The sequence below is a fragment of the Paroedura picta genome, chromosome 3 (genome assembly GCF_049243985.1).
Source record: "Paroedura picta isolate Pp20150507F chromosome 3, Ppicta_v3.0, whole genome shotgun sequence".
Lineage (NCBI taxonomy): Eukaryota > Metazoa > Chordata > Lepidosauria > Squamata > Gekkonidae > Paroedura > Paroedura picta.
In genome coordinates, this window is record NC_135371.1 from 147673174 (window position 1) to 147686852 (window position 13679).

General features: G+C 44.7%; 1 protein-coding gene across 4 annotated transcripts in view; it reads left to right on the forward strand.

The window, feature by feature from the left end:
- Positions 1 to 3436: 3436 nt before the first annotated feature.
- RBMS2 (RNA binding motif single stranded interacting protein 2) overlaps positions 3437 to 13679 on the forward strand; it is a 78654-nt gene continuing 68411 nt past the window's right edge. For 3 of the 4 annotated variants that reach the window (XM_077328587.1, XM_077328588.1, XM_077328589.1), the window contains exon 1: positions 3437 to 3624. In XM_077328587.1, the coding sequence (XP_077184702.1) occupies positions 3559 to 3624 (66 nt within the window). In that variant the 5' untranslated portion in view covers positions 3437 to 3558. Of the gene's footprint in view, positions 3625 to 4356; positions 4543 to 13679 lie in introns of those variants that run through there. The other variant, XM_077328594.1, reaches the window with a different exon arrangement.

The following is a 13679-nucleotide window of genomic DNA, read 5'->3' on the forward strand; positions in this document are numbered from 1 at the left end:
CTGGAGCACCTTCCAGTTCTTCCTGGTTCTCACCGCCCCGAACAACTTAGTGTCACCTGCAAACTTCACTATTCACTTCACTATTTACAAACATCACTGTTTACTCCCAACTCCAAATCGCATGTCATATGTGTATAATGTACATGCTATAAAATCTTTCCTACTCTCCTGTTCTTACAATTGTTTTTACAATGTGCATCAAACTTCTGAAGCATATGTGTTGAAAAGAGTGTGACATTGTTTTATTAACCACCTCGGGTGCTATGTTGATGGTGGAAATTCATATTAAAAGTATACTAAAGTTCCCTGCCTTTGAAAGCTACTTGGATCTCTGCTTTGTTTCTAGGACAGAAATCCCCAGACTAAGTGACAAGGTACAATAGTGTACTGTGAGACAACTGTTTGTGTGCCATGAAAAATATGTTTAATTAAATAATGTGTACGCAGAGTTCCCACTAGCAGAGGAGGCTGCCTTCTGCAGTCTACGTGAGTTCACAGCTCTGGCCATGCCTCTTTTCAACCAGGCTGTGCTGGGAATAAGCAGTTCTATCATATCTCTGCCCTGAAATATTTAATTATTCCACATGTAAAAATCAGCAAAAGGATGCATTCCCAGAGGAGACTGCCTGTTATGTGTCTTCCTGAGTCTCTGTTCAGAGCAGCTTCCTAATTAGTAGGAGGCAGAGCTATAAGGAGGTTTGTAGGAATAATATATCATCAAGCTACACACAATCACAGAATCATAGAGTTGGAAGGGGCCATACAGGCCATCTAGTCCAACCCCCTGCTTAACGCAGGATCAGCCCAAAGCATCCTAAAGCATCCAAGAAAAGTGTGTATCCAACCTTTGCTTGAAGACTGCCAGTGAGGGGGAGCTCACCACCTCCTTAGGCAGCCTATTCCACTGCTGAACTACTCTGACTGTGAAAATTTTCTTCCTGATATCTAGCCTATATCGTTGTACTTGTAGTTTAAACCCAATTCTGCATGTCCTTTCCTCTGTAGCCAATGGGAACAGCATCCTTCCCTCCTCCAAGTGACAACCTTTCAAATACTTAAAGAGGGCTATCATGTCCCCTCTCAATCTCCTTTTCTTCAGGCTGAACATTCCCAAGTCCCTCAACCTATCTTCATAGGGCTTGGTCCCTTGGCCCCAGATCATCCTCATCGCTCTCCTCTGTACCCTTTAAATTTTATCTATGTCCTTCTTGAAGTGAGGCCTCCAGAACTGCACACAGTACTCCAGGTGTGGTCTGACCAGTGCCGTATATAATGGGACTATGTCATCTTGTGATTTTGATGTGATGCCCTTGTTGATACAGCCCAAAATGGCATTTGCCTTTTTTACCGCTGCATCACACTGCCTGCTCATGTTTAGTTTACAATCCACAAGTACCCCAAGGTCTCGTCCACACACAGTGTTACCTAGAACCGTATCCCCCATCCAGTAGGCATGCTTTTCATTTTTCTGACCCAGATGCAGAACTTTACACTTATCTTTATTAAATTGCATCTTGTTCTCATTTTCCCATTTTCCCATTGTGTTCAGATCTTGTTGAACTCTGTCTCTATCTTCTGGAGTATTTGCCAGTCATCCCAGTTTGGTGTTATCTGCAAACTTGATGAGTAGTCCCTCCACCCCCTCATCTAGATCACTAATAAATATGTTAAAAAGTACCGGGCCGAGCACAGAGCCCTGAGGTACCCCGCTACTCACCTCCCTCCAGTTTGATGAAATACCATTGACAACAACTCTTTGAGTGCAGTTCTCCAACCAATTCCCTATCCACCTAACTATCTGAAAATCCAGATTGCAGTCCTTCAATTTATCCATCAGAACATCATGGGGAACCTTATGAAAAGCTTTACTAAAATCCAAGTAAACGACATCCACCGAATTTCCACAATCCAGCAAACCTGTTACTTGGTCAGGTTGGTCTGACCAGGTTGGTCTGACAGGACCTGTTGGAGACAAATCCATGCTGACTTCCTTGGATCACCAAATTGTCCTCCAGATGTTTGCAGATCGCTCCCTTTAATATCTGCACCATTATCTTCCCCACAACAGAGGTCAGACTCACTGATCTGTAGTTTCCCAGGTCATCCTTCCTCCCTTTTTTGAAGAGCAGAATAACGTTTGCTCTCTCCCGGGACATCTCCAGTCCTTAAAGAGGTCCCGAAGATGATGGACAAGGGTTGTGCAAGTTCTCCGGAAAGTTCTTTGAGCACTCTCGGGTGCATTTCATCAGGCCCAGGGGATTTGAACAATGAAGACTCCTTTGAAGGTAAGTCTTTCTTGCACAAGTTACCCTTTATTGGGTTTAAGTATGAAATATGCCTCCAGTTTTTAATTCAGAAAAAAAGGTATGCATTTTCTTTCAGAATTTGGGTAAACAGGTTTACACTTTAAAAGCCAGGTTTGGAGTTTAGAATTTAAGACCCTATGATCCTCCTCTCTTTTACTCTGAGTACAATATACAGGTATCTGCTTGTATCCAGAAATCAATTAAACCACAAGAGGGCTCTGAGCTAAATTCAACCCAGAATCACCCAGGCCTTAATTTCTGCCTTTGTCGTATTCTGGGAGTGTCGGTGGTGGCAATAGAAAGTGCTGTCAAGTTGGAACTTATGGGGTTTTCAAGGTGAGAGTTGTTCAGAGGTGATTTGCCCTTGCCTGCCTCTGCATCACGACCCTGGTGTTCCTTGGAGGTCTCCCAACCAAATACTAACCAGGGCTCTTCCTGCTTAGCTTCCAAATTCTGCTGAGATTGGGCTGCCTTGGCTCTTAGGTAGTGTCTGTCCTGATGGTTTAACACCAGCCACCTGCAGCAACTGGAACGCGGGCTTTAGCGGAGATCTGAACGGGACAGATGCTAACCATGCTGTGTAGTACAAGCAGCTCTTCTGCTGGATCTTGTGAGGACCGCCCAAGAGACAAGGTTAGGCCATTCTGGGGATGCTGCACCCTTGATGAACTTGCTAGATCAGTCTTGCAAAGTTTGAGTCCAGTGGCACCTTTAAGACCAACAAAGATTTATTCAAGGCATGAGCTTTGGAATGCATGCACTCTTCCTCTGACTCGAAAGCTCATACCTTGAATAAATCTTTATTGGTCTTAAAGGTGCTATTGGACTCAGATTCTGTTGGGCTACTTCAGACCAACACGGCTACCCACCAGAATCTATCTTGCAAAGCTGTTATTTTCCCTGATGTCTCAAATGCAATGCAAGGAGGAAATTTGTATAAAGATTTCTGGGTCAGTTCATGTTTCACATTTCACTTATTATAGCCTGCTTTACTCTTCTCCGTGTGACTTGTATTTTCCAGCTCTCCAAGTGGCCTGACTGGATTGTTCAGGGACGGCACTAGGACCTTGCGGGAAACAGCCAGCCTAGCCCTGGATTCCAGGCTGGCTTGCCTTGGTGACGTAAGCTAGAAGCCCTGTCTCTCTCTCTCTCTCTCTCTCTCTTTTCTGTGTGTGTGTGTGTGTGTGTCCCTCTCTCTCTCTCTTCCCCCTCTTCCCCCTCCCTTCCCAAGCTCTCTAACATTAAAGCGAAAATGCTCCTTTCTGTGCCTCCTCGTGCAGGGATCGCCACTTTTGGCTACAACAAAAGCAACAAGAAGGTAAGGAAGCGAGTCCAGGCTCTCCCCCCCCCTCCCGCTTCCTATTCCCAAGATCTTGGAAATGTCCTTGGCTCAGAGAAGTAGGAGAAGTGAAATAGAAGGGGGAGAGGGTGGCCTGTCCCCCCTTCCCTAAATATTCCAGCTGTGTAAGGGGGGGCAGGCTTCCACCCATTATTTGGGGAGATTGGGAGGCTCGAGACTAGGCTTCCCGACAGGGAAACAAACCTCACGGGTTGGCTGATCTTGGCCTCTGTTCCCTTGGTGACCCCCATCCATTCCCGCACCACCAGCCCCCTTGCCAAGGCCAGAGGGTTCCCAAGGGCGAGTTTGGGTCTGGAGCAAACGGGGCCCTGAAATAAGCGGGATAGACGAGAACAACAGGCAAGTAAATCACGACATTTAGTGAATCTTCTCAGGCATTAATATTCTGTGGGGTACATCCCTAACCCCCGGTTATGGGTGTTGGCGAGCAGAGGGAAAAGAGGGCATGCATCCACCAGGAGGCTGGGTGGTCTCTGATGCTGGAAACAGGAGGCGGTTCAAATGCCAGGCACGGGGTTCAAACTAGAATCAGACCAAGGCCTTGCTTTTTAACCCTCTCCTGACTTTCTAGGGGGACCGGGAGACTTGTGAGCTCCCCCCTCCCCACCAGGGTGGGGTTCCAGGATGTGGTTCCTGTGGCATCCACGTGTTCCGAGGCAGCATGTGCCCTACAGGATTCCTTCTCATCCCTTCCCACTCCCCTTTCTGCTCCCCACATCTGGGGTGAGACAGGAATACTGAACGTGCTGGAGAGACGAGGCATTTAGCTTGCAGCAAAGGAGTGATAGCAAATAGGAGGTTCTGCTTACTACTCCTTCCTCATCAGGGCTGTCAGTTGGGAACCTGAAGGCTCTTGCCGGGTTTGGAAAATGCAAGGTGGCCTCCTGGATTATTTCTTTATTTTTAAAATGGGGTGTGGAGTAGCTTTTCCTCTGACAAGAAGCAGGGCTGAATTTCTGGTTGTAGCTGAGAAATGGGATAAAGAGGGAGATTTAGTAACGAGGAGCCCAGACTCCTGAAATGTTAAACGTTTGTTCTTGTTGATTCATTGTCTGCTGTTATGCCTGTGTTGTCAGGTAAAGGGGGGGTGGGGGTGTCTGTTTGACTTTCCGGTGCCTCAGCTTTTTTCATAACTGAGATCTGGAGCTGAAGGCTAAACAGTGAATGTGCAGATTGTGTTCACTGTGATAATGAAGTTGGACAAAAGCCCCAGGTTGGAAGGTAAAGGCCAAATTTGGGTAATTAATTGTGTTTCTCCATATTAGGGACAAGTGCAGCCCTTGAAGGATCTCTAGCCATCTTAATCTCTCTGTGCCTCCCTGCCAACTTCTCTTTGAACTAGGATGACATTTGCTTATTCTGACCAATGACTGACAGGAATGTGTAGAAACAGGCAGATGAGGGCTGAACGTGTGCAGTGATGGCAGGATTTTATCCGTGGGGGCTAGGGGTTCAGACATCAGCATGTCCCAAAAGGACAAATTGCCAGCAATGCAGGCAACTAATATAATTTGTTGTACTATGGAAAATTAATGCTTTGTTTCTTTTGCGTGTGTATATATTTTAACTGCACCTCCCTATGCATCCAACTGTGTATATTGTATGTGTGCTTACTTGTACATGTGAGTTCTCTTTCTGTGTTACATTATTATTATTACTACTACTACTACCACAACTACTATTGGATTTGTACAGTTTTCCAGTGCAGATTTCTTTTGGACTGGCATTTTATTTCAAGGATCTGGTACTGATTTGCTGTTAAAAGTTTGATAGAAGCACTGTCAACAGCCCACAGAGGGGAAATGTACTTTAGAGAGGCAGTGTGTTTCTCTGTGTATGTGCATACACATGTGTTTTGGTGAGTAGGTACTCACTTATTGGGGTGGTATGTGTGCACAGTCTTAATGTATGTATGCCCATCGTTCGTATGATCATCACTGCCATCTGTGTAGAATGTGTAGCTGAATTTGTATACTAATAATAGTGCAGGGTTAGGTAAGGAGGAGTCATATGATGGCTGTATGGTACATTGTATACCTAAACTGAAGATTTTTTGTTTCAGCTTGCAACATTGTATATATGTATTCCTTGGGGGGAAAACATGGATTTTGATTTGTTATATTTTGAGACTGAAGAGCCAATCAATGAGACTAAACCAGCCTTGGCACAAGATCTCCGGCTTAAGCCGATTATGGATTTTATTCGGTGTATCTCTGAGTCAGTTCTCATGTTTTGTTGGGGTTGTTCTGTGTATATAACCATGTATCCATAAGCTATATAACATGGGAGCTTGTCGTGGACGAGTGATGGCTTCGGCATTTTCTGCACTGTGCAGTGATAAAGGATGTAAATCCTAGATGGCGAGAAGCTATAGTTATTAGTTCACATGTGAGAGATGCCTGCATGCACAAGAAGTGTGACCCAGTGTCACATGACGAGTGTAATGTCACATGTACTTTGCATGTACTTTGGGATTTAAGGTCTTGCATCTTGTACGTTCACCTTCTGGCTGTGGAAGCTATATATTCCATCCTGTAAATTGTGGACTGTTTTGCTAGTACCCTAGTTATTTTGACTTCTCCTAAGGCTCATATAGATCAGCATCTCTGAACAGCTATGGCAAATACAGGTGGAGTGGTGTGGGAAGACTGCATACAATAAGAAGTAAAGGGAATTTTGTGCATCTCAATTTGCTGACTCTCAGCAATTAGTCTTTACTGAGTGGAAATATTCTTTGATGGAACTTGGCTATTTATACCACATTAAGTTTCTTGGTCAGTTTAGATTTGGAAAACATATATAAAAACAAAGTTATCAATTATATATATTTTTTTAATTCAATGCCGGGAGAGATTGATTTCAAGCAAAGGCCATCGGGGTCATAGCTGCTGGTTGACAATGTTCAAAATGTATACCAGTAATAATAATATTTAGTATCACTATATATGTAGTAGTTTAAGTTTTAATGTTATTTTGAGCTGCCTTCAGTGTCTGGGATGGCACGCATTTTTTTTTAAGCCCAATTACTATATGCCAGGGGTAGTCAAACTGTGGCCCTCCAGATGTCCATGGACTACAATTCCCATGAGCCCCTGACAGCAAATGCTGGCAGGGGCTCATGGGAATTGTAGTCCGCGGGCATCTGGAGGATCGCAGTTTGACTATCCCTGCTTTAATGCTGTGATATAGTGTTCAACGTGCTCCATATGCATTTCTGTCACCCTCACAATCCTGTGTTGTTATTAGTAGCCTTACAAAGAAGCCCACCAAGATTACAAGCCTACCTTCCCAGTGGAATTCATCTGTACACACAAGTTTATGTTTCTCTGGTTGTGCCACCTGGGGGAGATGCTTAACTTACCACAAGTGTGCAAGCAAGCAAGCAGCTATTTATAAGCGTATGCTCCCCACTTTGTGAATGAGCTGAAGGTTGGTTTGAAAGAACAGTGGTTTTGCCTACAGCCACCTAAAGGAATCTCAGTACCGAAGAGTCAGTCATAGAAGAATTGTTTGTCTTTAGATGAGGCAGATTGAAAACACTGACTCATGCAGAAACACAACAGGTATGCTCCTCCCAGGGCAGGTATTTCTTGTTTTACAGATAGTAAAAGTGCATCTTTTTGAAGTATGAAAATGAGGCCTGCATCCAGTTTTAATTTGGAAGAAATTGCCCTCCTGCTAAGAGGAAGCACATCTTTACTAACGTATAAAAGTCAAAAGGCCCATGAATGAGCATCCAGTCCTTGCAAGTACGCTTGCATTCTGTCAGTCAGAAACTTTTCAGCTTCATCAAAAGAGCCAGACACCTTAAAAAAAAATAACAACCTTGAAAAGTGAAATCATATCTTTGCTGCTTAAGACATCCCAGCACTAAACTTGGGCACCAGAAGAAAGATATTTATTTCAGGGGCATCAGATAGAATAAAGGCCAGCAGATGCCGAAGGCCCACACTTTCAGGGTTTCACTATATGGTAGTAAAAGATGCCACTGTTTTACACCTTGGCAGCCCAGATCCCTTCACAAACACTGCTGCCCCAACCCCGTTCTCCCCTGGGCCACAGCCCCCTTCCCATGGACCACTGCTGGCTCTCCACACTCTTCTTGCAAGGTGTAGCAGTTGCCTGCTTCTTTCATCCTTGTCATACAAGTTGCTTTTGCCGTTGTTTGAAATAATTTCTCTTTCTCGCCTCCCCCAGTTGGTAAACTGCAACTTCTGCACTCCTTGTTACATGGACAGTTTCTAGAAATGTAATGAGGAGAAACTGATGTTGAGGGGTAGGAGTTCTCTGTACTGCATCCTGAAATACACAATAAGTACCTGATGTCTTACGTTGAATAGCCCTGTATCATTATCATTATCATTATATCATTATCATTATCATCAATACAAATATTAATTATTATTATTATATTAATATAATAATATATACTGCCCTGTCCAGGAAACCGGCTCAGGGTGGTGCACAACATTAAAGAACAATAAAATTTAAAAACCAATACATTGGGTTAAAATAAATCAAGATTAAAATTAATCCAAAATTAAACAATTAAACCATATCAAAACAGTATCAAAGCATTGTCAGCATCTACAAATAGGTAATGTGTCGTGTTTAGATCTACTGGTGATAGAATCCAGTAGGATGGCTTTGGTAAGGTGGGGGAGTACGTCTTATTTGGAATTCACTGGCCCCTATCAAAAGCCTGGTGGAAGAGCTCCATCTTGCAGGTCCTGTGGAACTGTGTGAGTTCCGCCAGGTCCAGGATCTGCTCTGAGAGCTCATTCCACCATGTGAGGGCCAGGACAGAAAATGCCCTGGCCCTGGTTGAGGCCAGACATGCTTCTTTAGGGCCAGGGAACACCAACTTGTTGGAATTTGAAGAGTGAAGTTCTCTTCGGAGGGTATAGATAGACATTCTCTTAGATACGCAGGGCCTGGACCAGAATATCCTTATGGGGAAGTACCAAAACCTTAAACGTGAACTCTAATTCAACCGGAAGCCAGTTCAGCTGCTAGAATACAGGCTGAATATGTGACCTCCAATGTATTCCCGTGAGTACTTTGGCCTCAGCATTCTGGACCAATTGCAGCTACTGAAGCAAGGATAAGGGCAGGTCCATGAAGTGTGAGTTACAAAAGTCCAATTTAGATGTGTTGTATGGATAACTGTGGGTAGGTGTTCTGGGACCAGGTAGTGGTTTGGCTTGGCGAAGAGGGAAAATGCCAGCCATGCTACTTGTATTTCCATAGATAAGGAGGCCTTAAAGATCACGCCCGAGTTCTTGGCTGAGAGCACAACTGACAGCTGCATCTCGTCCATTCAGGGCAAGCGTGCTTCCTCACCTGATCCCTTCTTGCCCAACTACAGTGCCGCTCTCTTTGAAGGATTGAGTTTCAGGCAACTTTGCTTGAGCCACCCCATCACTGCTTCCAAACATGTGGAAGAGTTGTCTGGAGGTGAATCTGGATGGCCATCCATCAGGAGGTAGAGCTGGGTGTCTTCTGCATGCTGAGGACACCCAAACCCAAATCCCCAGACTAGCTGGGCCAGAGGGCACATAAAGATGTTAAACAAGGCTGGGGAGAGAAATTCACCTTGTGGTGCTCCACAAGGGAGATGACACCAGTGCGTTTGCATCTCCCCTATAGCTACCCTCTGTCCGTGACCCTGAAGAAAGGAGATCTGCCACTGAAGGGCTGTCCTTTGTATCCCAGTGTCAGCAAGGTGGCCAGCTAAAAGCTCATAATCAACTATGTTGAATGCTGCCATAAGATCAAGTAATCCAAGCAGCGCTGCCCCAATCCAGGTGTCTCCGACAGTCATCCATCAGGGTGACCAGTGCCATTTTCATATAGAAAGATTGCATATGTTCTATAGTGAAGCCACAAGCTACAACGTCTTCATTCCAGAAAAGGCCTTATTTTAAAGTGAATGGGGCTGATTACAATGTAAATTGTAACCAGTCTATCTAAGGGACAGCCTTTCCCACTATGTCCCCCTGAGAGTATTACAGTCTAGTGACCAAAAGCTGCTTAGGGTCACTGGGCCTAAAAAAATAAAATTGGCTGCAACCAGGGCCCAGGGTATTTTGGACCTGGCCTCAGCCTGGTGGAACACTCTACCTACGAGATCAGAGCCCTGCAGGACCTTAAATTGCTCCACGGGGTTTGAAAACCAGAGCTGTTCTGGCCAGGCTTGTGGTTGAAGCCTAAAGAAAGATGACATCAAAAAATACCTGGCTTTCCCATCCAAATCTCCCCAATCACACAGCCTTTGAAGACCGCGCTCCTTGGAATAGGAGTCACACCAAGCAGAAAGGTATTACTGTATATACTCGCACATAAGCCAACCTGCATATAAGCCGAGGCACCCAATTTTACCACAAAATCTGGGCAAATTTATTGGCTCGCATATAATCCGAGAGTGGGAAATGCTCCATCATCACAGTCCCCCCCACCAACAAATACAGAAAAGTCAAGAGGAGGAATAGCTGCTTTTTTGTACCCCCCTTTTCACCCACAGAAACCAAAAGAATAGTTTGTAAGACGTGATTAGGACGAGGAAGAAGTGAAGGCAAAAGGAAAAAAAGACCAGAGTCCCTCAGTCAAACCGTTGATGCCCTACAAGCTGCCAGAGCAACGATTGGCTGGCTGGAGCAGGCTTTTATTTCAATTACTGTATATTCCCACGTAGATGCCGAGGAGGGCCTTTTCAGTGTGAAAAAAGGTGTTGAAAAACTAGGCTTATACGCGAGTATATAGAATATGTATTGTTTTAGATTAGATAAATGATAAATTGTATTTTAAACTGAATGAATTAAAATTTTAAACTGTGATTATATTATGGTGTTTTGTTAAATCAGACATAGCTATATTGTATTTTAACTTGTGTGAGCTGTCCGGAACCTTAGGGGAAGGGTGACATGTAAATACAAAAAATAGCTATTTGCCAGAGCACTGCAGCTAAGCTCAGAGCCATCCACTCTGCATCGTGAACACCAGCATTATCCCCCCTGGCTCTGCACAATATGTGGCCAAACTAGACAAGACATGGGAGATACGTTAACTGTCTTCTGTCACTGTCCTAGTTGTTGTTGTTTTACTGAAGAGTAGCCGTTGGAGTGAGCAAAGAGGGTTGTGAATGTGATGCGGTATAAATGCTGAACCCCAGGACTGACTGCTTCCACATGGAGGGTTTCCTCCACCCTGGCTCTTAGGCTGGAGCTGGGTTTTTCAGAGCATCCACATGGCACATCTTCCAGTGATACTCTTCTGTTGTGCTCTGTGGCTTTCATGGCTTTGCCCTGATGCTTCCCGAATCTGGAAAGATCAAAGTGTCAACAGGAAGGTCCTGAAACTTCTCATCCACATCTAGAAGAAGAAGAGTTGGTTCTTATATGCCACTTTTTCTACCAGAAGGAGGCTCAAAGTGGCTTACAGTCACTTTCCCTTTCCTCTCCCCACAACAGACACCCTGTGAGGGAGGTGAGGCTGAGAGAGCCCTGAGATTACTGCTCAGTCAGAACAGCTTTATCAGTGTTGTGACGAGCCCAAGGTCACCTAGCTGGCTGCAAGTGGAGGAGGAGCAGGGAATCAAACCTGGCTCACCAGATTAGAAGTCCGCACTCCTAACCACTACACCAAGCTAGCTCCCTAGGACAGTTGTTCATCTCCATGCCCTCACACCCATCATTACCTTCATATCCTGCTACTGATGTTTAAAGAAATGGTAGTAGGCACCATAGTATTCATAACAATGTATTAATATATTTACTACCATTATTATAAAATGGGGAAAGGCCCTCCCATGATAGGAAAGGTGAGGATGGAGACATGGGAGGAAATAGTAGGGAATCACACTGTTGGGATGCTCCATTGCCACTCTGAATGCCTGCTGCCAAGGGGGAATTGCAGCTGAAGTGCACAATCCTAGTGGGAACCATGACCTGGATAAGCCAGGTTACCATGATCTCATCAGATCTCAGAAACTAAGCAGGGTTGGCCTTAGTCAATATTTGGATGGGAGACCACCAAATACTATCAGGCTCGCTATGCAAAGACAGGCAACGGCAAACCACCTCTGCACATCGCTTGTCATGAAAGCCCTACAGGGTCACTGTGATTTGATACCTCCCCCCTTCAAAAAAAAAAGTGGGAAAGCAGCTGGGGAGATGGTCCCCAGTTAAATGGCCCTTGCCACTGTCCCTGTCAAGACTGCTTGTCTCTCCTCCAGCTGTATTTTATTATTGTTTTAATGCTGGGAGGTTGTCCATGCATCTCCTGGACCCTGTCTGGTTTGACTCTCAGTTTTTCAGATGGCAAGCCTAGGCCACTGTTGGAGTGCTGAGGTTGCAAGTCAGGGTGGAGACGGGTGGGTTGTGAGACCTGCTTTGTACCCTGATGTATCCTATCCTGCAAGGTAAAAGTTGAGTTGCTTCTTGGCCTGGCAAGTGCCTTCAAACTTTAGTTAGGTGGCCCAGTTTAAAAGAAGTTTAAGCCGTCATCACAAGTAGGTTCAAGTCTGTCCTTCACTCCATTCCCAAATATTTTTTAAAAGCTTTGCACTATAGAAAACAATTGCAAAAAGTGCTCCCAGAGACTGAAAGTGGTTTGAAGGGGGCTGTCATGATGTCGTGTTCTAAGACCCTAAGCTCAAGAAGTCCTTGTTTCGAATCTTGTCTTTGTCATGAATCTAACAGGCAGGCTCCTCTTTTTCTGGCTGATTCCTTGCTGTAACATAGAGATGATACTACTGATCTACCCTGCATGATTAGTGTAGGAACTGAAGCGATATAAATGAAATGCATTGAACTATTATATTATCATCATCATCATGAGTATCACTCAGTGGGTGCCTTCCTCAGCTTACTGTTCCTATTCAAACTAATATCAGAAACTAGCAGAGCAACTTTTTTCTCCCCAGAGTTTTCTCCCAGAGCAGAAGATACATATGTTTTTGGGGAGAATGAAGGTGCTCAAACCACTTCTGCCACACACAGAATGAAAACTGACACATAGATTCCATGCTGAGCTTGCTGTGGAAGTCTGCTCACTGCGGTTCAGATGCATGTACAGCCTTCTGAATTCAGATCATATTCAGGGAGAACCTGTTCTTCTGGTTTTTGGCATAAGATAGATCTTCACAACACTGATTGGCTAGTATCCCCCACCCACCCCGATACACACCTTTTCTGAACTGGGTAGAACACAGTCCTCACTGGCCTGCCGTTGTGTCATTCAGAAAGCCAGTTCCCTCCTCTGAAACATTTTAAAGTGTTTTTTTTAAATGTGTAATCCTTAATAGAAGTGTCGAACGAATTTCAGTCAGGTAAGCATAGCAAACAATTGAATGGAGAAAAGAAACAAAATGGACACCCTGCCTGAAGTATGAGGGAGGGGAGAACAGGATGAGGCAACAGGGATTTGACCCATGGGCTGTATATGGGGGGAGCAGAGCTCACTGCAGCCCAGCCCCCCCCCCATGCACCTGCTCCTGTTCACAGGTATATCTGTCTTAACCCTAACCAGCAAGAGTGAGGGACAAATGCAACTGAGAAAGTATCTCTGTACTTGTGGGCAGCGCTGCTTATTGGATCTCCATATCTGGCATTAGATGGCTGGTGCATGCCACCGAGAATCTCATCTCCCCCTCCTCCTTCAAAAAACAAATTTAAGGCCATAGTCATCCGACAGAGAGAAAGATTTGGGAGTAGACAGGCAGTGTCAGGAAGCTTTTCCAGAGTTCAGGGAGTGGAGCTTCTATGTCCTCCATAACTATGAATTCCACCTTTAGGCACTTCCGTTGTGTCCTCCTCTTACAACTCCCCATCTAGATAACTTTTACTGATCATCTCTCTTTCCTTTCCTGCCAGAACACCGATCTCTATCAGAGAAGGCTGCATGTTCGAAACAACTCAAATTTGAATGCTGAGTAAACACTTGACATAAATCATCTATGAGCTGAAGGCTGGGATTTTGGGGGTGGGGTTGAGAAAATGTTTAATTTATTTTGT